Here is a 21,438-nt window from a genome sequence, read left to right on the forward strand (position 1 = left end):
GGATGACATATTGGCGGAAGACAAGCATGGACTCTGCAAAGTTATTCAAACGGGGATGCTGTCTTGTATATATATTATATAAGGAAACACTGCAGCTCGTGACAGGGTTGGGGTTCATGTGGTTACACCGTAAGTGTTCACATTCATGCTGATCAAAGACTAGCTGTGTCTGTCATGATTGAAGTCATTCATCATGGAAAGTAGTATGTTTTTGCTGGGTGCTTACTGAAAGTCACCCCAAATTGAGCAGAACATCAACTTAACTTTTCCATTTCTGTGAGCCGGAGCTTGGAGGAAACTGTGATAAAAGCTAAGGTAACTTGTTCCAGCGCTGGTATTTGCCTGAAATCCATCGTTTACTTTTCAAAGAATGACGTACTCAGAAAGCCGGAGAATTGCTGCTATACAGTTTAAAGAGTGAATTGTTTTGCGGTGTTTTCCACAATGTTGTTTCAGTATCAGTTTCTCAAGGAGGCAGCACTACGTTCAGACAAATCCATATACGCCACACCACGTCTGCTAGGCAGGTGACTGACCACAGCATAACCCGATGTGCTTATCAGGCCTTGAGTACATGCGTGTATATTTGTGTATCTATCAGAGTGGATTTTTTCTTTACATTATTTTGCCAGAGGACAATGCTGTCGTCGCCATAGGTTCTTTTTCAGTGCGCCAAGTGCGTGCTGCACACGGGACCTCGGTTTTTCGTCTCCTCCGAAAGACTGGATGCTCAGTTTGATTTTTCAGTCAAACTTGGGAGAAAGGGCGAGAGCGGGATTCGAACCCACACCCTCACGGACTCTCTGTATTGGCAGCTGAACGTCGTAACCATCCTGCCACCTTCCTCCTAGGTGTGGGTTCAAATCCCGCTTTCACTCCAAGAATATTATAATGGGGAAGGTGGAGGGCGGCTTGGGAACAACATTCAAGGAGGAGAACTGCAGCAAAACTACGATCAGCTCTCGTGAAGAGTTATGTCCCTTTAGCAGACTTCCCAAGCTTGCTCGTTTCGCCGTTTCGAGAATGTTAGGTCTCGCTGAAAGGATATTTGTGTGTCTGTCTGTCTGACTGTTTTTCCGTCTATCTGTCTGTCTGTCTGTCTGTCTGTCTATATGTCTCTCGGACAGCAGTCAGTAAGGGATGCAAACGGTAGTGACGACCTGATGAGAAGACTGACACTTCATTTGTGTTTGTATTTGTATTTGTATTTCTCTTTTTATCACAACAGATTTCCCTGTGTGAAATTCGGGCTGCTCTCCCCACGGAGAGCGTGTCGCTACACTACAGCGCCACCCCCTTTTTTTTCTCCCTGCGTGCAGTTTTATCTATTTTTCACATCGAAGTGGATTTTTCTACATAATTTTGTCAGAAACAACCCTTTTGTTGCCTTGGGTTCTTTTATGTGCGCTAAGTGCATACTGCACACGGGACCTCGGTTTATCGTCTCATCCGAATTGCTAGCGTCCAGACCACCACTCAAGGTCTAGTGGAGGGGGAGAAAATATCGGCGGCTGAGCCGTGATTCGAACCAGCGCGCTCAGATTCTCTCGCTTCCTAGGCGGACGCGTTGCCTCTAGGCCATCACTCCACTCGATGTCATGCTGGATTCTCCCGTCGTGTCTGACGGATGAGCAGGCAGGCAGGTCATCTACTGGTGTGGATCCTCATGTGGGAATGAAGACCAGTTCTTGAGGCACAAGATCGGACGGGTGCATTAGCCGAGTGGTTAAAGCGTTGGACTTTCAATCTGAGGGTCCCGGGTTCGAATCACGGTGACCGGCGCCTGGTGGGTAAAGGGTGGAGATTTTTACGATCTCCCAGGTCAACATATGTGCAGACCTGCTAGGGCCTGAACCCCCTTCGTGTGTATATGCAAGCAAAAGATCAAATACGCACGTTAAAGATCCTGTAATCCATGTCAGCGTTCGGTGGGTTATGGAAACAAGAACATTCCCAGCATGCACACCCCCGAAAGTGGAGTATGGCTGCCTATATGGCGGGGTAAAAACGGTCATACACGTAAAAGCCCACTCGTGTGCATACGAGTGAACGTTGGAGTTGCAGCCCACGAACGCAGAAGAAGAAGAAGAAGAGACACAAGATCGCCCACAGACGCTGCACGCCAGTGGAATGAAACCCTGCCCCGTTTTCCCCGATCCCTCTTTTCCTGGATGGAGGCTGCTCTGTTGCGCTCCAATGTCTATGTGCCCTGACTACACCGTTGCTTCCACTTTTTTTATTTATTTTTTTATTTATTTTTTTTTTTTTACAAGAGTGACATCTTCCCAGGAAGCAGTGTCGATGTTGCAGCTTCTGAGGTCGGCCTTCAAGGTGTCTTTTTTTTTTTTTTTATCTCTTGAGAGGCCTTCCTTGGTCACGTTGTCCCTCCTTCAGTTGTCCATAAAGCAGCACCTTGGAATTCTGCTGTCCTCCATATGGACAACAAGGTTGGAGAAGGTTAAAACGGCGGAAGGAGAGGACTTGGCCCCGCCTCCATTGGCCGAACACTGTGGATATGAAAGTAGTATAGTAAGGGCCCGATGACCCCCCAAAATGGGGTTCTCGTCACTTTCGGTTTGGGGTTCTCATCGATCGGAAGTGACGAGAACCTCACGTGGGCATGTCAATGTCACCGGAACCGGAATTGTGTAGAAGGTCATGGTTTCTTTGGAGTTTCCGGAAGTGCTCGGGTCACCGAAAGCGACCTTAAGGTTATGTGACACCCTAAATGGGTTCTTATTGACCGTTAAGTGTGGGTCAGAAGTGACGTCAACAGCGCTAGTGATGTCATGGGCCAAGGTCGTAGGAAGTGACGTCAACGGAAGGGACATCATAGGTCAAGGTCGGGTCTTTGTCGTAGGTCAGCGGAAGTGTGGTCAACGGAAGTAGGGTCAATGGAAAGTGATGTCATAGATCAAGGTCGTGACGCAATTGCCGAGTAAATAGAGGGAAATTGCCTCTTTTCCTGCTGGCAAGTTCTTCTTCAACAGTACGGGGAAGTTTTATTTTGAGGTAGGTCTCAATGTGGCCTTTGAAATCACTGTTGAGGCTTTGGTGATGTTTTCGGCGCCTGTGTCGATTACAATCAGCTGTATCGCTGAATACGAGGGAACATTTGGGGCAGTTGAGATGGAAGTTGGTGGGGTGTTCACACAAAGAATCGGAAGTGGAGAACCCCATTCAGGGGGTCATCTACTATACTTAACTATACTATCCTTACTATACTTCTTTTGAATTCACTGTCCTGATGGCTGGGAAAGGCTATGGGACCTTTAACTCATTCAGTACGGCCAGTCCTCTCTTCTCCTCTACACAGACCCCTCGGATGTCCAGTGGGTGTCTCTATGACCCAACCTTTAGCTTCCGTCGTCAGAATTGTGGTATTCTTTGTCAACATTCACCTCTTCAGTGTAAGAGCCTTCCGCTTGTAATATTTTGATGGTTGTAATTGGGGTGAAACGCTGTTAACGTCGTCTCTTTCGCCGTTCGTATGGAGAGAGTTAACCTTTAACCAACCCCCCCCAAAAGAGAAACATGTGCATAAACAACAACAACAAAAAACAACTACCAAGAACTAAACGTTTGTCACTAATATATGCAGATGCAAAATACAATGCATTTTCTCTGACGTTATTCAAAGAACTCGTGAATCAAATGCCATGTAAAAAAAAAAAAAAAAAAAAAGAAAAAAACAACAAAAAAATAAGACTTTTTGTCATTGGTAGACTTTTCTGGTGATGACGGGTCTCGTGGCTGGGGGTGGGTGTTGCAAATAATTATGTTATTTGTCTAATCATAAATGAATCATGGTGTGGTCCGTGAAACTTATGAGCTTAATTCTGAAAGTTTGCAAGAACCACCCACCAGTTGATATTGATTTTTCCTGTGATGGTTAAACCCGTCGGCCTTATCAACTGACGTGGGCGTCGACATGAAATCAGTATGGAACGACTAATTGTGGTTCACAGCCGTGCTGACGATTAAAAAAGAAGACTCGTTCATTAACTGAAAATCTCGGTGTCATTTGCAAGTGTTATGCGATGTATGCGTTAAAATACGACATGTGTAGCATGCGATACACTGGTTTTCAAGTCTATAAGGCTAATGGAAATAGGAACTTACTCATATCTTGGAAATGAACCGTCGTTTTTCCTGTTCAACTCGCTATCTGTCCTATTGCTTCGTGTGGTATGATTGTTGCTTCCCATGCGTTTTGTTTTCGCGTACTCCGCCCATCAGATAGACCTGAACGCAAACACCCAGCTCTCTCACTTGGTGCAAATTCAGGTTCCCCATGTTTACTTGTTCAACCCTCTGTACCATTCATACACTTTACGTTTCGACAATGCACTCAAGGGACGCATCTAAGAAGTCAGCTGACCATTTACCAAGCATCCCGAACAACGGAAAATGGAGACATTGTCGGTCATAATCAGGCATTTTAGCTTTAGTGTCGGGCTGTTTGCGTGTGTTCATCAGATATGCTCAGGAATATTCCAACCTGGGTCATGCAGGTGTTCATTCGGCCAGGCAGAACTCGCCTGCAAATTTGCAAGAGATCCATGCAAAAACGTTAGACTCGTGTTGAACCAGATTTGCACTATCATACCTTGGAATTAAATAAAATTTTAAAAAAATATGAAATAATAAAAAAAGGGGGGGGGGGACAGATGACCTACGATATACCCACAGGATAAAAACAAAGAGACAGTGTGCTAGTTAAGTGAACAAACTAGAGAGATACAAAACTAGAGTGAGAAAGAGCAGTTTGAAGCTGAAACGCCAAACGTTCGTACTGCAATACTCCACGATCAGCCGCAGTGACGAGTTTCATCAGCTTTCGGCATATCACTCCTGAACGTCACGTCTTTCCTTACTGTCCTTAACGCGCTTCTCACATTGCCATTTGCGCTCCTAAAAGCACTTTGCGACTAAACCCTTTTCTTGGTGAAGTTATTGACACCAATACTAATGGCCAGGTTCTCTAATGAACATAGCATAACTTATAACTTTTGCTGTAATGACATGATTGTCTCACTGATAATAATTTGCGAATATAATTTGCATATGTCTAACAGAATTTTGTAGAGTAGGAGGCAAAAGAGAGAAATGTTAAACAATAAGCAAGTATTGTAAATCTTGGTTAGTGCGCACAATACCCAACCAATAGTTTGGAATTGTGTCCCTTGGACTGACACTCAGAAACAATACATGTTTGTTGTTCAGCTTTTGTACGTTCGTTTGTGGATCTTTTCCAGAACAGTTTAATGGTAAATTGTACAACATGAGAGCGTATTATCATCGTGGAAGTTATGTGTATCTTAAATCGGGCTGCTGTCCTCAGGAAGAGCGCGTCGCAACACTGAGAGCGCCACCCTTTTTTTTTTTTTTTTTTTCTGTCTGTTTTCCTGTCGAAATGGATTTTCTTTCTACAGATTTTTCCTCTGACGACTCTTTTGTCGGTTCTTTAACGTGCGTTAAGTGCATGCTGCACACAGTCATCGGTTTATCGTCTCTTCCGAATGACTAGCGTCCAGACCACCACTCAAGGTCTTGTGGAGGGGGAGAAAATACTGGCGACTGTGGGATTTGAGCCAGCGCTGAATATCTCTCGCTTCCTAGGCGGACGCGTTACCAGTAGGCGAGCACTCCATTTAAAGTGTCACATCGATGTTCCTGGTGATCTTGAGCCTTGCTCCTCATGACTGATTCATGGACAGCAGAATGGCTGTTTTTTTGTTTTTTTTTCCTGTCATCTGATTTATTTTCTTTGTGTTTCATTGCACGACTTGATTTCTTTTAATTATGATGTTCAGTGGCGTGTTGGCCAAGAGGTAACGCGTCCGCTTAGGAAGCGAGAGAATCAGAGCGCACCGGTTCGATTTCCGCACTGGGCAGTTTTTTCTCCCCTTCCACTTGTGTTGCATGGAATTAGCGCACGTAAAAGAATCCGCGGGAACAAAAGGGTTGTCCCTGGCGAAATTCTGTAGAAAAATCCACTTTGATAGATAAACCCAAAACAAAAAAAAAAACCCAAACAAAACAAAACAAACCCCCCAAAACCCCACACATTCGCAGACAGAAAAGGTGTCACTCTCATTGCAGCGGTGTGAAGAACAGCCCGAAGAACACACGCGCGCAGACACACACAAACACACAATTCACACACACACACACACACAAGATCAAATCAAATAAAACGTCTTGGAAACAACAGCTGCAAACGTTCCATCAATATCTGTGCTGAGAAAGATTCTTTTATTATGTTTGTCCCACAGAAATAGAATCAATGCGCTGATGGAAAACCTGAAATTTAATTCAGAACCTTTTAGAGCAGACAATGACCATAACGTAACAAATTAGTTATTAAACACAAATAAGTGCTGAAAGCTTAAATGTCCTTTTAAAAGCCGTGTGTGTGTGTGTGTGTGTGTGTGTGTGGTGCTCGCGCGCGTGCGTGTGTTCGTTATATCGCAGCTTTTTATCATTATAATATTTCTGTTAGTTTCTGCATCAGGGCGTTGGACTTTCTTTCCCATCAACACGTTGCACGTTAATTTTTATTTTTTTTATTTTTTATTTTTTTACATGAAGTCATAAAATCTTGAACAGGAAAGGGGCTCATTAATCATTCCCATTACTTTACAGAAAATATCTCAGTACATAAAGTTTATCAGCGAAGTCAGCAGTCACTCACCAGCCTGGAATCACTGGGTTCTGCGGGAACGTGCCGAAACGGAGAACCTCACATTCGTTGCTGTATGATAGGACAATGACAACAATTTTTAGAGAAACATCTATGAAGTAGTGCTCGAATGTGTGCATGATTTACAATATTACAGTTACGGTTGATGAGTTTTTTTTTTTGTTTTTTTTTTTTGGCTAAAAAAAATTCAAGCTTTTGTTTCAGTTTTCATTTTGGGTGTTGAGCTTTTGGTAGTTGGTAGTTTGGCTTGCGAGCTTAAGTTCGTGCTTTTTTATGTTAAAAAAAAAAATCATTTTACAAATTTTATTTCTGAACTTTTGGTTCGTTAGTCTTTTACATTCTGAGCTTTTTGGTTAGCGAGATGTTTGGCCTCCGAGGTATTCTTTGGTGATCCATTTGGATTTTGAGCGTATGTTTTATGAGTCATTTAGCCTCCGAGCTTTTTGGTTTGGTGAGTTCGGGCTTTTAGGCATGTTTCCATTGACGACTATTTGGCCTCCAAGCTTCTGTTTGGCGAACCTTTAGCCTCTGAGCTTTTGTTTGGTGAGTCTGTGGCCTCTGAGCTCTTGTTTGGTGAGTCTGTGGCCTCTGAGCTTTTGTTTGGTGAGTCTGTGGCCTCTGAGCTTTTGTTTGGTGAGTCTGTGCCCTTTGAGCTTTTGTTTGATGAGTCTGTGGCCTCTGAGCTTTTGTTTGGTGAGTCTGTGGCCTCTGAGCTTTTGTTTGGTGAGTCTGTGGCCTCTGAGCTTTTGTTTGGTGAGTCTGTGGCCTCTGAGCTTTTGTTTGGTGAGCCTGTGGCCTCTGAGCTCTTGTTTGGTGAGTCTGTGGCCTCTGAGCTTTTGTTTGGTGAGTCTGTGGTCTCTGAGCTTTTGTTTGGTGAGTCTGTGGCCTCTGAGCTCTTGTTTGGTGAGTCTGTGGCCTCTGAGCTTTTGTTTGGTGAGTCTTTGGCCTCTGAGCTCTTGTTTGGTGAGTCGGTGGCCTCTGAGCTCTTGTTTGGTGGGTCTGTGGCCTCTGAGCTATTGTTTGGTGAGTCTGTGGCCTCTGAGCTCTTGTTTGGTGAGTCTGTGGCCTCTGAGCTTTTGTTTGGTGAGTCTGTGGCCTCTGAGCTTTTGTTTGGTGAGTCTGTGCCCTTTGAGCTTTTGTTTGATGAGTCTGTGGCCTCTGAGCTTTTGTTTGGTGAGTCTGTGGCCTCTGAGCTCTTGTTTGGTGAGTCTGTGGCCTCTGAGCTTTTGTTTGGTGAGTCTGTGGCCTCTGAGCTTTTGTTTGGTGAGTCTGTGGCCTCTGAGCTCTTGTTTGGTGAGTCTGTGGCCTCTGAGCTTTTGTTTGGTGAGTCTGTGGTCTCTGAGCTTTTGTTTGGTGAGTCTGTGGCCTCTGAGCTCTTGTTTGGTGAGTCTGTGGCCTCTGAGCTTTTGTTTGGTGAGTCTTTGGCCTCTGAGCTCTTGTTTGGTGAGTCGGTGGCCTCTGAGCTCTTGTTTGGTGAGTCTGTGGCCTCTGAGCTCTTGTTTGGTGAGTCGGTGGCCTCTGAGCTCTTGTTTGGTGAGTCTGTGGCCTCTGAGCTATTGTTTGGTGAGTCTGTGGCCTCTGAGCTCTTGTTTGGTGAGCCTACTCTTCATTCTTCTTTGTATCCGTGAACTGTAACTCCCATATTCAATCACGTGTACGAGACGGGTTTTTTAATTTTTTTTTTTAATGCAGGACCATTTTTACCCCGCCATGTAGGCAACCGTACTCCGGGATGTGCATGCTGGTATGTTCATGTTTCCATAACTCACCGAATGCTGACCTTGATGACGGCATCTTCAACAGGCGCATTTGATCTTCTGTTTGCGTTTTCACACGCAAGAAGTTTAGACACCAGCAAGTCTGCATACCGCACCTGCTGATCTGGTAGAGCAGAAAAAAAAAAAAAATTCCGCTCTTAATCCACCAGGCGCTGTGGCCAGGATTTGAATCCAGGACCGTCAGATATAAAGTCCAACGCTTCAACCACTCCGTTGATGTCTCTGATCTTTATCATTTGCCTCTGTTGTAGTCTGGGGATTGAAGACCACCATGTATGTCTGTTATCACGTGCTCATTGGCAAAGGACGTCAACATTTCTTGGCTGCCTTCTTCTTCTTCTGCACTCGTGGGTTGGAGTTCTTATTTCTACGAGTGGGTTCTTGTATGTATGACCAATTTCACATGTTATTCAGGCAGACACATCCGTTTTCGGGGATTGGTGCGTGCAAACTGGCTGTGTTTGTGTTCCGAAATGATTACTGACAGTCTTGGAGATTTCAAGGTACAATCTAACTGGCTTTGAAACCATACATGCCAACAACCAAACGATTTGTTTATTTTGTGCATCTCGGTGTCAGAGATAGTATGTTCATACAGACCAGTAATTCAACAACAACCAACCACGAGCAAACCATTAACCAACCATCCAACCAGTTGACCAAACACCCAACCAGTTAACCAGCCACCCAACCAGTTAACTAAACACCAAACCAGTTAACAAAACAAACACACGCACAAGACAGGCTTGCATCTGTCATGTTTATTCCTCTGGATTTCACCCCTTAAACTGAGACCCCTCGCGCAACGCTCGTCTGATAATTATCGTCATTCTTCTCACACGACCATGGACGCTTTCAGAGAACTACGCGCCCGCGTTACTGCGCGTTCAGAACCGCCGCCTGCAACCGGCGCTGCAGCGTTATCACAGCTCGGTAACACTGCGCGGGCGCCATCTCCTCTGGACACAGATCCTCCGCCCTCATTCGGCGCCTGCTTCGGGAAACTCCGGGCAATGACGCCACTGACGCGCGCTTGCCGATGTTACGCATGGACACCCTGTCCGACTCCTCGGCCGCCTTGCGTAGGCGGGCGTAGACGCGTAGGTAGGCGTAGAAGCAGTCGACGTTGGCCATGTGGGGCGGGCAGATGGACCAGGCGTCGACGCCGCCGTTTCCGCGTTTGGTCACAGCGGTGTTGGTTGAGTCGTCCATCCCTGAACAGATAACACACGGACGTTTTTTTTTTTTAAATTTATCTTTTATTATTTTATTTCACTTTATTTTATCTTATTTTATTTTTACGTTATACTTTTTTTTTTCTTTTTTTTTTTTTAAACAGTGAATGATGGAGGGAAAGTGTGAAAGAAAGAAGAAGAGGAAGAACAAAAAGGCGAAAGTGTAAAAGAACAACAACAACAGAAAAAAAAAGAGGGAAAAGAAGAAGAAGAGGAAGAAGAAAAGAAAGAAAAAAAGTAAAGGAGGAGTGAAGCGGGAAAGAAGAGTTTAGTGAAAAGGGGCGGGAGAGAGAGAGGGAGAGGGAGGGAGGGAGAGAGCGAGAGAGAGAGAGAGAGAGAGAGAGAGGGAGAGGGAGGGAGAGAGAGAGAGAGAGAGAGAGAGAGAGAGAGAGAGAGAGAGAGAGAGAGAGAGAGAGCACTGAACACTGAAATGTTTAATACCATTAGCTGTAAATCTCCAGTGACATAGCAGGAACAAATCAGAACCAAAATGGTGCAAAAGAATGAAATGGAACACAAAGGAAAAACATAATCAAAGTAAACTAAGCTACTAAGGGATAAGCGGCGCTTTGGTACTTTGTCATTCGCTTAAAGAGAGAGAGAGAGAGAGAGAGAGAGAGAGAGAGAGAGAGAGAGAGCGTGTGTGTGTGTGTGAGTGTGTATGTCCCTCCCTCACCCTGCCTATTTCCTTATTCCCTCCTCTCTCTTTTCCGTCCTTGCTTTTTTTTTTTTTATCTCTCTCTCTCTCTCTCTCTCTCTCTCTCTCTCTCTCTCTCTCTCTCTCTCTCTCACCATATATTTGTCTGAGACCCACTCCAAAAGTGTAATACCATTAAGACAGAGAAGGTGGGAGAGAAAATAACACTGTTTGAAAGTCACGCTGTTTTTCATGCTGATGGATACTGGGAGTGGTTTCCAAGCGAAACAACCCATTTGGCTGTGCGAAGCATTGTTAAGTCCCTTGACGTGCACCACGCTTTCAGCTTCGTAGAAACCAAGTCATGTCATTTCTCCGCAGTTTTTATTTTTTATTTCTATTTTTTTTATTCTATTTTTTATTTTTTTTTATTTTTTTTTTACCAAATCACATGAAAGCAAACCACACAAATGCAACCTCAGCTGTGTTTGAGAGTGGATGTTCAGCCAGTGCAGGAAACGTCATCACAATTGAGGCTGTGCAGTGTCTGCAGCTTTTGAAGCGCACTTTGCCTGGAGTGTGTGTGTGTGTGTGTGTGTGTGTGTTGTTGTCGTTGTTTATTTTGCGTTGTCAGTTCCTATCTCTCTCTCTCTCTCTCTCTCTCTCTCTCTCTCTCTCTCTGTAATGAATATTGGAGGGGAATATTGTATTGTATTGTATTTCTTTTTATCGCAACATATTTCTCTGTGTGAAATTCGGGCTGCTCTCCCCAGGGAGAGCGTGTCGCTACACTACAGCGCAACCCATTTTTTTGTATTTTTCCTGCGTGCAGTTTTATCTGTTTTTTTTTTCCTATCGAAGTGGATTTTTCTACAGAATTTTGCCAGGAACGACCCTTTTGTTGTCGTGGGTTCTTTTACGTGCGCTAAGTGCATGCTGCTCACGGGACCTCGGTTTATCGTCTCATCCGAATGACTAGCGTCCAGACACCACCATTCAAGGTCTAGTGGAGGGGGGAGAAAATATCGGCGGCTGAGCCGTGATTCGAACCAGCCGCGCTCAGATTCTCTCGCTTCCTAGGCGGACGCGTTACCTCTAGGCCATCACACATGCATTATTCATCCCCCATGCCCCTGCTAAACACAGGTTCTTATTTAAAAACAACGACACAAAAACAACAACAACAACAACAGACAATGTCTTTGTGTGCATTTTGACTGAAAGTTGACGACATGCTCTCTCCCCCCCCCCTCTCCCCCCTCTCTCTCTCTCTCTCTGTTTCTCTTTTCCTTCACTTCACAGAGGATATAAATTATTCAGTGAACCAGCCGCACAAAGAAGCTATCTCATAGCAATACTCTCAACTGAACATGATGAAGTAATTGTGTCTTTCGTATAATCTATTTCAGAAGCTAGCAATTTTCGCAGAAAGAATAGCATGTTTTTAGTTTTCCCTTCAGTTACTAGTGGATAGGAGTGTGGAATGAGGGATTACAGTTTGCTTGAAAGTTTGATCAATCATTTAATCTCCTGGCCTCATTATTTTTTTTAATTTAAAGTTTGCTTGATTTGGTCAGCAGCCAGATGGTTGTCTTTAAAGTTACAATGGATTTGGTGAAGTGTGTGATGATAAATGTATGGTGGTCTAAATGCGTGTGAATGTACGAGTGGTTGTGAGTCGGTGTGGATGAGCACATTTTTGTTCATTGTTGATTGTTTGCTTTTGGATACGTGTCTTTATGTCAGCCAAACAAATTTTCAGCCGATACTTATCGGCACTATGTATTGTAACCCCCTTGCCAAAAGGGTATCTTTGTCAATGGCGATAAAATCAGTGTCAGTGTCAGTGTCAGTGTCTCTTCCTTCCCTTATGTTAAAACTTTGGCATTACGTCATTTACTCACTCATTGTCTCATCTTTTTGCGAACATATGTGTGTGTGTGTGTGTGTGTGTGTGTGTGTGTGTGTGTGTGTGTGTGTGTGTGTGTGTGTGCGCGCGCACCTCAAATGTTTTCAGGCCGAAGGTCTAAAATTAACCCCATGACCGCCAAGCCAGAAGTCCACACGGTCATAGTGACGTCACTGATGACCTCATCAAAAGACGGGAAATAACTCTGGAAGGCTGAACAATTCACACGTTGTTCTGGAGTGATATGTGATATGTCTCCAGACTTCAGTTTTCCACTGGTTGTTCTGGGTGTTGATTTGTGATTTGAAAAACCACTTTCACTAATTTTTTTCCCTCTCGTAGTCAAGGGGTTAAACTTCTTTGAGCCACTTGAGTCTCTTCCTTAACACAACCCACAGCCCCCTGCCCGCCTCTCTCTCTTTATCTCTGTCTCTGTCCATAACTCAATTTAGATTGGTAAATAACCAAAAAAGGCTCGGCTGCAAAGTTGGATGGTCATATGTTCGAATTAATTACTTAGTATTATGCATGAATAATATGGAATATGTTGTATTAATGTTGTGGGTGTGAATGTATGAGTGTTTATGTGTTTATGAATATGTACTTATTTGCTTGTTATTTCCCCTTATTTTTCGTTTTACTTTTTTTCGTCTACTAAAATAAGCTGAATAATCCCCCTTGGCACTAGAGCTGTAAAACGCTATTTGCCAATAAAAAATTTGTCTTGTCTTGTCTGTCTCTCTCTCTTTCTCTCTCTCTGTCTATGTCTCTCTCTCTGTCTCTTTCTGTCTGTATCGCGACCTCAAGTTGCTTGTTTCCTCTCTCTCTCTTTCTGTCTATCTCTCTCTGTCTCTGTCGCTCTCTCTCTCTCTGTCTCTGTCTATCTCTCTCTGTCTCTGTCGCTCTCTCTCTGTGTCTCTGTTGCTCTCTCTCTCTGTATCGCGACCTCAAGTCACTTATCTCCTGCCTCTCTCTTTCTGTGTCTCTCTGTCTCTTTCTCTGTCTCTCTCTGTATCGCGACCTCAAGTCACTTATCTCCCCCTTCTCTCTCTCTTTCTGTCTCTGTCTCTCTCTGTATCACGACCATATTCTCTTTTTCTCTGTCGCAGTTTCTGTTTTCGTCTGCCACCCTCAGTGTCTCTCCCTCTCCTATTCTTTCTGTTTCTGTGTAACTCTCTCTCTCTCTCTGTGTCTCTGTCTCTCTCTGTCTCTCTCTGTCTCTCTGTGTGTGTGTCTCTCTCTGTGTCTCTGTCTCTCTCTCTGTGTCTCTGTCTCTCTCTCACTGTGTCTCTGTCTCTGTCTGTGTGTGTGTGTCTCTCTCTCTCTGTGTCCCTGTCTCTGTCTCTCCGCCACAGCTGGACTTAGCTCGTGTAAGAGGTGAAGGCCAAATGGAAGAGAAAGCCCCCCATCTGCTTGATGTGTTACACTTGGAAAGAAAGTTTATCACTCAATCAGTTCGTCCATCAGTCTCCCTTGTTCCCACTCTCTGTTATCTCAGCCCCCGCCCCCCCCCCCCCCCCCCCCCACGTCCCCCTCTCCCTCTCGCCACTACACAGTCCTTTCTATCTGTGTGTGTGTGTGTGTGTGTGTGTGTGTGTGTGTGTGTGTGTGTGTGTGTGTTGTGTGTGTGTGTGTGTGTGTGTGTGTGTGTGTGTGTGTGTGTGTGTGTATGCGTGTGTGTGTGTGTGTGTGTGTGTGTTGTGTGTGTGTGTGTGTGTGTGTGTGTGTGTGTGTGTTGTCAGTTTGTCTCTGCCAGTCTCTTTCTCTGTTTCCTCTCTGTCTCTGACTGTATCTCTCTCTTTCTCTCTCTGTTTATCTGTCCCAATATTGTCTCTCTCTGTCTCTCTGTCTGTGATAATTAGAAAACCGCGAATCATTCAGAGTTTTTATGCACTTTGTGCGAGGAACCCAGAAAAGTTGCAGTTCATTTTGTTTTGAAATGACCTACCCCTACTAAGCTTTAAATGCAGTCCAAAGAAGCATGATACGCACCCACGTTCATTTCGGCGTGTTTATTGACGTCATCAAATGGTGATGATGCAATGCAGAGTTTGGCTTTGCACAGATAGTGTGGACAGCAACTGCCTCCTCCTTGCCCTGTTCTTGATGGTCATAGTCGGACACAACTGACCATCATACAACGGCTCCATCTGGGCCACACTTAACCCCAAGGGGTCATTTTGAAACTAGCCTAGAACAGGACGCCCATATGCTTGATGAGGAGGGGTAAAATGAAACCTTGGGTGGACGGGCGCAATAGCCAAGTGGCGTTGGACTTTCAATCTGAGGGTCCCGGGTTCGAATCTCGGCAACGGCGCCTGGTGTGTAAAGGGTGCAGATTTTTCCTGTCTCCCAGGTCAACATATGTGCAGACTTGCCAGTGCCTTAAACCCCCTTCGTGTGTATACGCAAGCAGAAGATCAAATACGCGCGTTAAAGATCCTGTAATCCATGTCAGCGTTCGGTGGGTTATGGAAACAAGAACATACCCAGCATGCATACCCCCGAAAACAGAGTATGGCTGCCTACATGGCGGGGTTAAAACGGTCATACACGTAAAAGCCCACTCGTGTACATGCGAGTGAACGTGGGAGTTGCAGCCCACGAACGCAGAAGAAGACGAAGAAGAAACCTTGGGTGGAGGGAGGGAGTGGCCTTCAGGTCTGCCTAACTGAAGTTTACCCCCGGCGCTCACTCAAGGCTACGCTACACGGACCCCGGGGGGTTAATCTGGGCTGGGCCAGATTTGACCCACGGGGTGAAAATGAACGGGGGTGCGCGCGAACAGACTGCTTCACCGGTCCTAGAGGGACTCGAACCCAGAACCCCTCGCTGTTACAACTCTTAGCCAGAAGCTCTTTATCCACAAAGCCACCCACTTCACCTCCACCAGAAATGATCGGTCAGCATAATGATCATTAATCGGTGGCAGGGCTGCCGTACAAACTGATGGTCGGTCGATGGGTTATCAGTCACAGAACAATCGTCCTTTCCACTTTCCACTTCTCCTGCCCCCGCCCCCCTTCCCCTCTCCCTTTCATAAGGTGAAACTGTGAGGAGGAGGGAGGGAGGATGGGGGTGGGGTGGGGGGATGGAGGGGGCGGGGGTGTTAGGGTGGGCGCAGGAAAAAGACGACTGGACAGGCGAGTCAACGAAAGTCATGACTGCCATCGTTGGGGTTACATTCAGGTTTCTTCTTCTTCTTCTTCTGTTTGATGCCCAGGGTCAAAACGTTGACCACTGTCAGCGGTGAGTGCTTGTATGGAAAGAAAAAAGAATAAATAAACAAACAACAACAACAACAAAAAAAAAAAAAAAAAAAAAAAGAGAAGAAAAAACGAGGACCCCCCCCCTCCCCCAAAAAACAACAACAACCAACCACCACCACCACCACCACCAACACCTCAGGCGGATATGACCGACGTGGACAACCACCCTCAGTGTGGAGTTTCAGTTTCAGTTTCAGTTTCTCAAGGAGGCGTCACTGCGTTCGGACACATCCATATACGCTACACCACATCTGCTAGGCAGATGCCTGACCAACAGCATATCCCAACAAGCTTGTCAGGCCTTTAGTGCATATATATATATATTTTGTGTGTGTGTGTGTGTGTGTGTGTGTGTGTGTGTGTGTGTGTGTGTTGTGTGTGTGTGTGTGTGTGTGTTGTCAGTTTGTCTCTGCCAGTCTCTTTCTCTGTTCTCTGTTCCCTCTCTGTCTCTCTTTCTCTCTCTGTTTATCTGTCCCAATATTGTCTCTCTCTGTCTCTCTGTCTGTGATAATTAGAAAACCGCGAATCATTCAGGGTTTTTGTGCACTTTGTGCGAGGAACCCAGAAAAGTTGCAGTTCATTTTGTTTTGAAATGACCTACCCCTGCTAAGCTTTAAATGCAGTCCAAAGAAGCATGATACGCACCCACGTTCATTTCGGTGTGTTTATTGACGTCATCAAATGGTGATGATGCAATGCAGAGTTTGGCTTTGCACAGATAGTGTGGACAGCAACTGCCTCCTCCTTGCCCTGTTCTTGATGGTCATAGTCGGACACAACTGACCATCATACAACGGTTCCATCTGGGCCACACTTAACCCCAAGGGGTCATTTTGAAACTAGCCTAGAACAGGACTCCCATATGCTTGATGAGGAGGGGTAAAATGAAACCTTGGGTGGACGGGCGCAATAGCCAAGTGGTTAAAGCGTTGGACTTTCAATCTGAGGGTCCCGGGTTCGAATCTCGGTAACGGCGCCTGGTGTGTAAAGGGTGCAGATTTTTCCTGTCTCCCAGGTCAACATATGTGCAGACCTGCCAGTGCCTTAAACCCACTTCGTGTGTATACGTAAGCAGAAGATCAAATACGCACGTTAAAGATCCTGTAATCTATATCAGCGTTCGGTGGGTTACGGAAACAAGAACATACCCAGCATGCATACCCCCGAAAACGGAGTATGGCTGCCTATATGGCGGGGTTAAAACGGTCATACACGTAAAAGCCCACTCGTGTACATGCGAGTGAACGTGGGAGTTGCAGCCCACAAACGCAGAAGAAGACGAAGAAGAAACCTTGGGTGGAGGGAGGGAGTGGCCTTCAGGTCTGACTAACTGAAGTTTACCCCCGGCGCTCACTCCAGGCTACGCTACACGGACCCCGGGGGGTTAATCTGGGCTGGGCCAGATTTGACCCACGGGGTGAAAATGAACGGGGGTGCGCGCGAACAGACTGCTTCACCGGTCCTAGAGGGACTCGAACCCAGAACCCCTCGCTGTTACAACTCTTAGCCAGAAGCTCTTTATCCACAAAGCCACCCACTTCACCTCCACCAGAAATGATCGGTCAGCATAATGATCATTAATCGGTGGCAGGGCTGCCGTACAAATTGATGGTCGGTCGATGGGTTATCAGTCACAGAACAATCGTCCTTTCCACTTTCCACTTCTCCTGCCCCCCTCCCCTCCCCTCTCCCTTTCAGAAGGTTAAACTGTGAGGAGGGAGGGAGGGTGGGTGGGGTGGGGGGGTGGAGGGGGCGGGGGTGTTAGGGTGGGCGCAGGAAAAAGACGACTGGACAGGCAAGTCTACGAAAGTCATGACTGCCATCGTTGGGGTTACCTTCCGGTTTCTTCTTCTTCTTCTTCTTCTGTTTGGTGCCCAGGGTCAAAACGTTGACCACTGTCAGCGGTGAGTGCTTGTATGGAAAGAAAAAAGAATAAATAAACAAACAACAACAACAACAACAACAACAACAACAACAAAAAAAAAAAGAAGAAAAAACGAGGACCCCCCCCCTCCCCCCAAAAACAACAACCAACCACCACCACCACCACCAACACCTCAGGCGGATATGACCGACGTGGACAACCACCCTCAGTGTGGAGTTTCAGTTTCAGTTTCAGTTTCTCAAGGAGGCGTCACTGCGTTCGGACACATCCATATACGCTACACCACATCTGCTAGGCAGATGCCTGACCAACAGCATATCCCAACAAGCTTGTCAGGCCTTTAGTGCATATATATATATATTGTGTGTGTGTGTGTGTGTGTGTGTGTGTGTGTGTGTGTGTGTGTGTGTGTGTGTGGACCAACCTATCAGAGTGGAATTCTTTAACATAATTTTGTCAGAGGACAAGACGTTTTTGTCGCCGTAGGTTCTTAATTCAGTGCGCCAAGAGCATGCTGCACACGGAACCCCAGTTTATCGTCTCACCCGAATGACAAGACGCTCAGTTTCATCTTCCCAGTCAAACCTGGGAGAAAGGACGAGGGAGGGGAGGGAGGGGAGGGAGGGGGTGGGGGGGTGGCGGGGGGGGGGGGGGGGGGGGGGGGGGGGGGGGGGTACAAACCCAGACCGTCATGGGCAGATCAGTGTCTCAACCACTCCGCCCCCTTTGCCCCCTGCCAAGTCAGAGCTCGTACCGACACAGCGAAGGTAAAAAAAAAAAAAAAAAGGCAACCAAGATTTTCACCGGGTGGTTAATACCTCACTGTGACACGAGTCCTTTTACCACTACATCTCCCCCCCCCCCCCACCACCCCCCATCCTCCACCAGGTGACCCTTTCCACCCCCCCATCTCCCAAGAGAGGGAAATCCCCCCCCCCCAGCTCTCTCTCTTCACCCCTATCCCCTGTTCAGAAGGGGAAAAAAGACACCCCTCCCCAACCCCCACCCCCACAAAAAAAAAAGAAAAAGAAAAAAGAAGAAAAGATGATGCAAGCCTCATGGGACAGAGGCACGACTAATGATTTCATTCATCTTCTGGTTCCGTTCGTTGGTTGCTTCTGGCAGGCAGGTGGCCTGTCCTTTCCGTCTGTCCGGGGACTGGTCAGGTCAATGGGATGGCTAGGGGGGGAGGGGTGGTGCAGGGGGCGGGGGGCGCCAGTGGGGGGAGGAAGGGAGGGAGAGAGGAGAAAGAGGGGAAGGAGATAGACGGAGTTGAAAAGGATGGGTTGGGGGAGAGATAGCGGGTCAGAGGGGGAGGGAGACGGGAGAGGGAGAGAGAGGGAAGGAGAGATGGTGAGAGATGGAGAGAGGGGTGGAGAGAGAGAGGGAGGGAGAGAGAGAGAGAGTGGCAGAGAGATACAGAGAGAGAGAGAGAGAGCTAGCTAAAGAGAGAGACAGAGAAAGAGAGAGCGACAGAGAGAGAGAGAGAGAGAGAGAGAGACAGAGACAGAGACAAAGACGGAGACAGAGAGAGTTTTACTGTGAAGGTCTCCGGTCTTCTACTTGTGGTGTAGCTGTTTGGTGGTCTTCTCACTAACTGAAACAACAATAAATAAATGAAGAGGAAACCAGGACATCACATGTCGCTGATGATGGAGGAGGGAGTTGTGAATTCTGTCGTGAGTTTATGCCTTCAGTTTTCTATATGACTGTTGGCGCTCTGCTCCTGAAATCCCAAGAAAGAAAGGGGGAAAAAAATGAAAGAAGACACACGAAGGAAACGAACAAACAAACAAAATAATGAAACAAAAGAAAGCAAAAATGATGGTGATGATGATGATGATGACGATGGCGGCAACGGTGACGACAGCTACAACGATGATGATGATTATGATGATGATAAATGAAGTATGTAATGAACAGTGGTAAACGGCTGCTATCATTTTCACACGTTCCTCTCTCTCTCTCTCTCTCTCTCTCTCTCTCTCTCTCTCTCTGTGTGTGTGTGTGTGTGTGTGTGTGTGTGTGTGTGTGTTTAACACTATTTTCACTACTTTTTTTTTCTACTTAAAAAAAAAAATATATATATATACAAGAGTTTATTCGCCACCAAAGACCATCATGCAATTTAAAAAAAAAAATCAAATTTGCAAAATAACAGGTCCGCCATTACTACAACTCCCCCAAACCTTCCTCCACCCCCCTTTTATCACCACCACCACCACCACCACCATCACCGCCGTTTACCACGTGATACAATACAACTGCAGAGAGAGAGAGAGAGAGAGAGAGAGAGAGAGAGAGAGAGAGAGAGAGAGAAAGCAATACCGCTGCAGCAACAAAAAGTGATAGATACAATGCAATACATTACATTACAATGCGACCACCACCATTTCAACACCCCTTTCCATCACTGCTCCAGACGTATTCTGTTTCCATCCTCCTCCTTCAGCATTAACCCCCCCCCTTCTTCCCTCCCCTTCCGTCCCCCCCTCCTTCCCTCTCCATCCTTCCCCCCTCCTTCCCTCCCCCTCCCCCCCTCCTTCGCTCTCCCTCCTCCGTCCCCCCTCCGTCCCTCCTCTTCCTCCTCCACCACATCGCATGGTGGACACCGATCGTTCAGACGTCATCTTCCAGAGGTCCTCGCTCTGTCATCATCATCATCATCATCATCATCATCATCATCAGTGGACCAGCTTCCCTCCCTACATTAGCTGTCTCAACGTCCGTGCCCTCCCGAGTGGAGCGTTACTTCCCACGACAATCATCTCTGCTCCCCCACACCCACACCTACACCCCGACATCCGCACCCCCACCCACCCACCCACACCCAGACAGTGACAGAGTTCTGTCGCAGTTCCAGCGCCATCGGCCCTCATGGGGAACCGTCAGTGTCAGGCCGCGGTAGGGTTACCCCCCCATGGTGACCCTGCACTGCCCGCTGCCGTCGCTCTGGTGGTGCTCAGTGGTGGCTGTCCTCAGTCAACATCCTTCAATACGTTACTCACGACGGTAATAGCTTTGCTGCTGTGATGGATTGAGAGGTCTTCTCCCACTCCCACCCCACCCTACCCCACCCCACACACCCTGAGTAGACTTAGGGGTTATCAGATGAACCCACGCCAGCAACAGAGCTTCGTTTGAAGAGCCCACTTTGATACGGGAGAGAAGAATTGATAACTTCATTCACTGTCGGCTGTGCTTTTATGACCTGCAATAGTATCATAGTATCAGTAGCTCAAGGAGGCGTCACTGCGTTCGGTCAAATCCATATACGCTACACCACATCTGCCAAGCAGATGCCTGAACAGCAGCATAACCCAACGCGCTTAGTCAGGCCTTGAGAAAAAAAAAGATAATAAAATAACAAAACAAAACAAAACAAAAAAAATCTAAAAAAATAAGATAACAAGAAATAAAATAAAATAACCAAAAAAAAAAAAAAAAAGAGATAAAAAGAAAAGAAAAAAAAGATAGATACATAAAGTTACTACAAATAATAATAATAATGATATATATAAGGCGCATAATCTTGATGAAGTCAACTCTAAGCACACACACACACACACACACACACACACACACACACACACACACACACAAAGAACAAACAAAAGAGACAACAATGATGATAAGCAAATAAATGTAAAACATGCAGACACACATTCACACACACACACACACACACACACACACACACACACACACACACGCATAACAGATATGCAACATACATGCAGTTTTATGACCTGCAAGCGAGTGGAAAACGTTCTTCACAGCTCTCCTCGGAGCTGCTTACTGTCCAAACACTCAGCCAACATCAGCTGCCAGTCTGGCTTGCTCTCTGATCTTTTTTTTTATAATTTATTTTTTTTTTACTTCATTTTATCATACTTACACTCGGTTTAAATCGGACAGTTAACAGAAACTGTATCGTTTAATCAATCGACATTAATAGTATCTGTAATAATAATAATATATATATATATATATATATATATATATATTTGCGTCTTTAC

General features: G+C 46.0%; 1 protein-coding gene across 1 annotated transcript in view; it reads right to left on the reverse strand.

Annotated features, from left to right (window-relative positions):
* Positions 1-9,267: 9,267 nt before the first annotated feature.
* The window catches only part of LOC143301524 (uncharacterized), a 22,981-nt gene continuing 10,810 nt past the window's right edge, over positions 9,268-21,438 (reverse strand). The window contains exon 2 of the mRNA XM_076615882.1: positions 9,268-9,698. Within this exon, the coding sequence (XP_076471997.1) occupies positions 9,361-9,698 (338 nt within the window). The 3' untranslated portion in view covers positions 9,268-9,360. The remainder of the gene's footprint in view (positions 9,699-21,438) is intronic.

The sequence above is a fragment of the Babylonia areolata genome, chromosome 27 (assembly GCF_041734735.1).
Source record: "Babylonia areolata isolate BAREFJ2019XMU chromosome 27, ASM4173473v1, whole genome shotgun sequence".
NCBI classification, from domain to species: domain Eukaryota; kingdom Metazoa; phylum Mollusca; class Gastropoda; order Neogastropoda; family Buccinidae; genus Babylonia; species Babylonia areolata.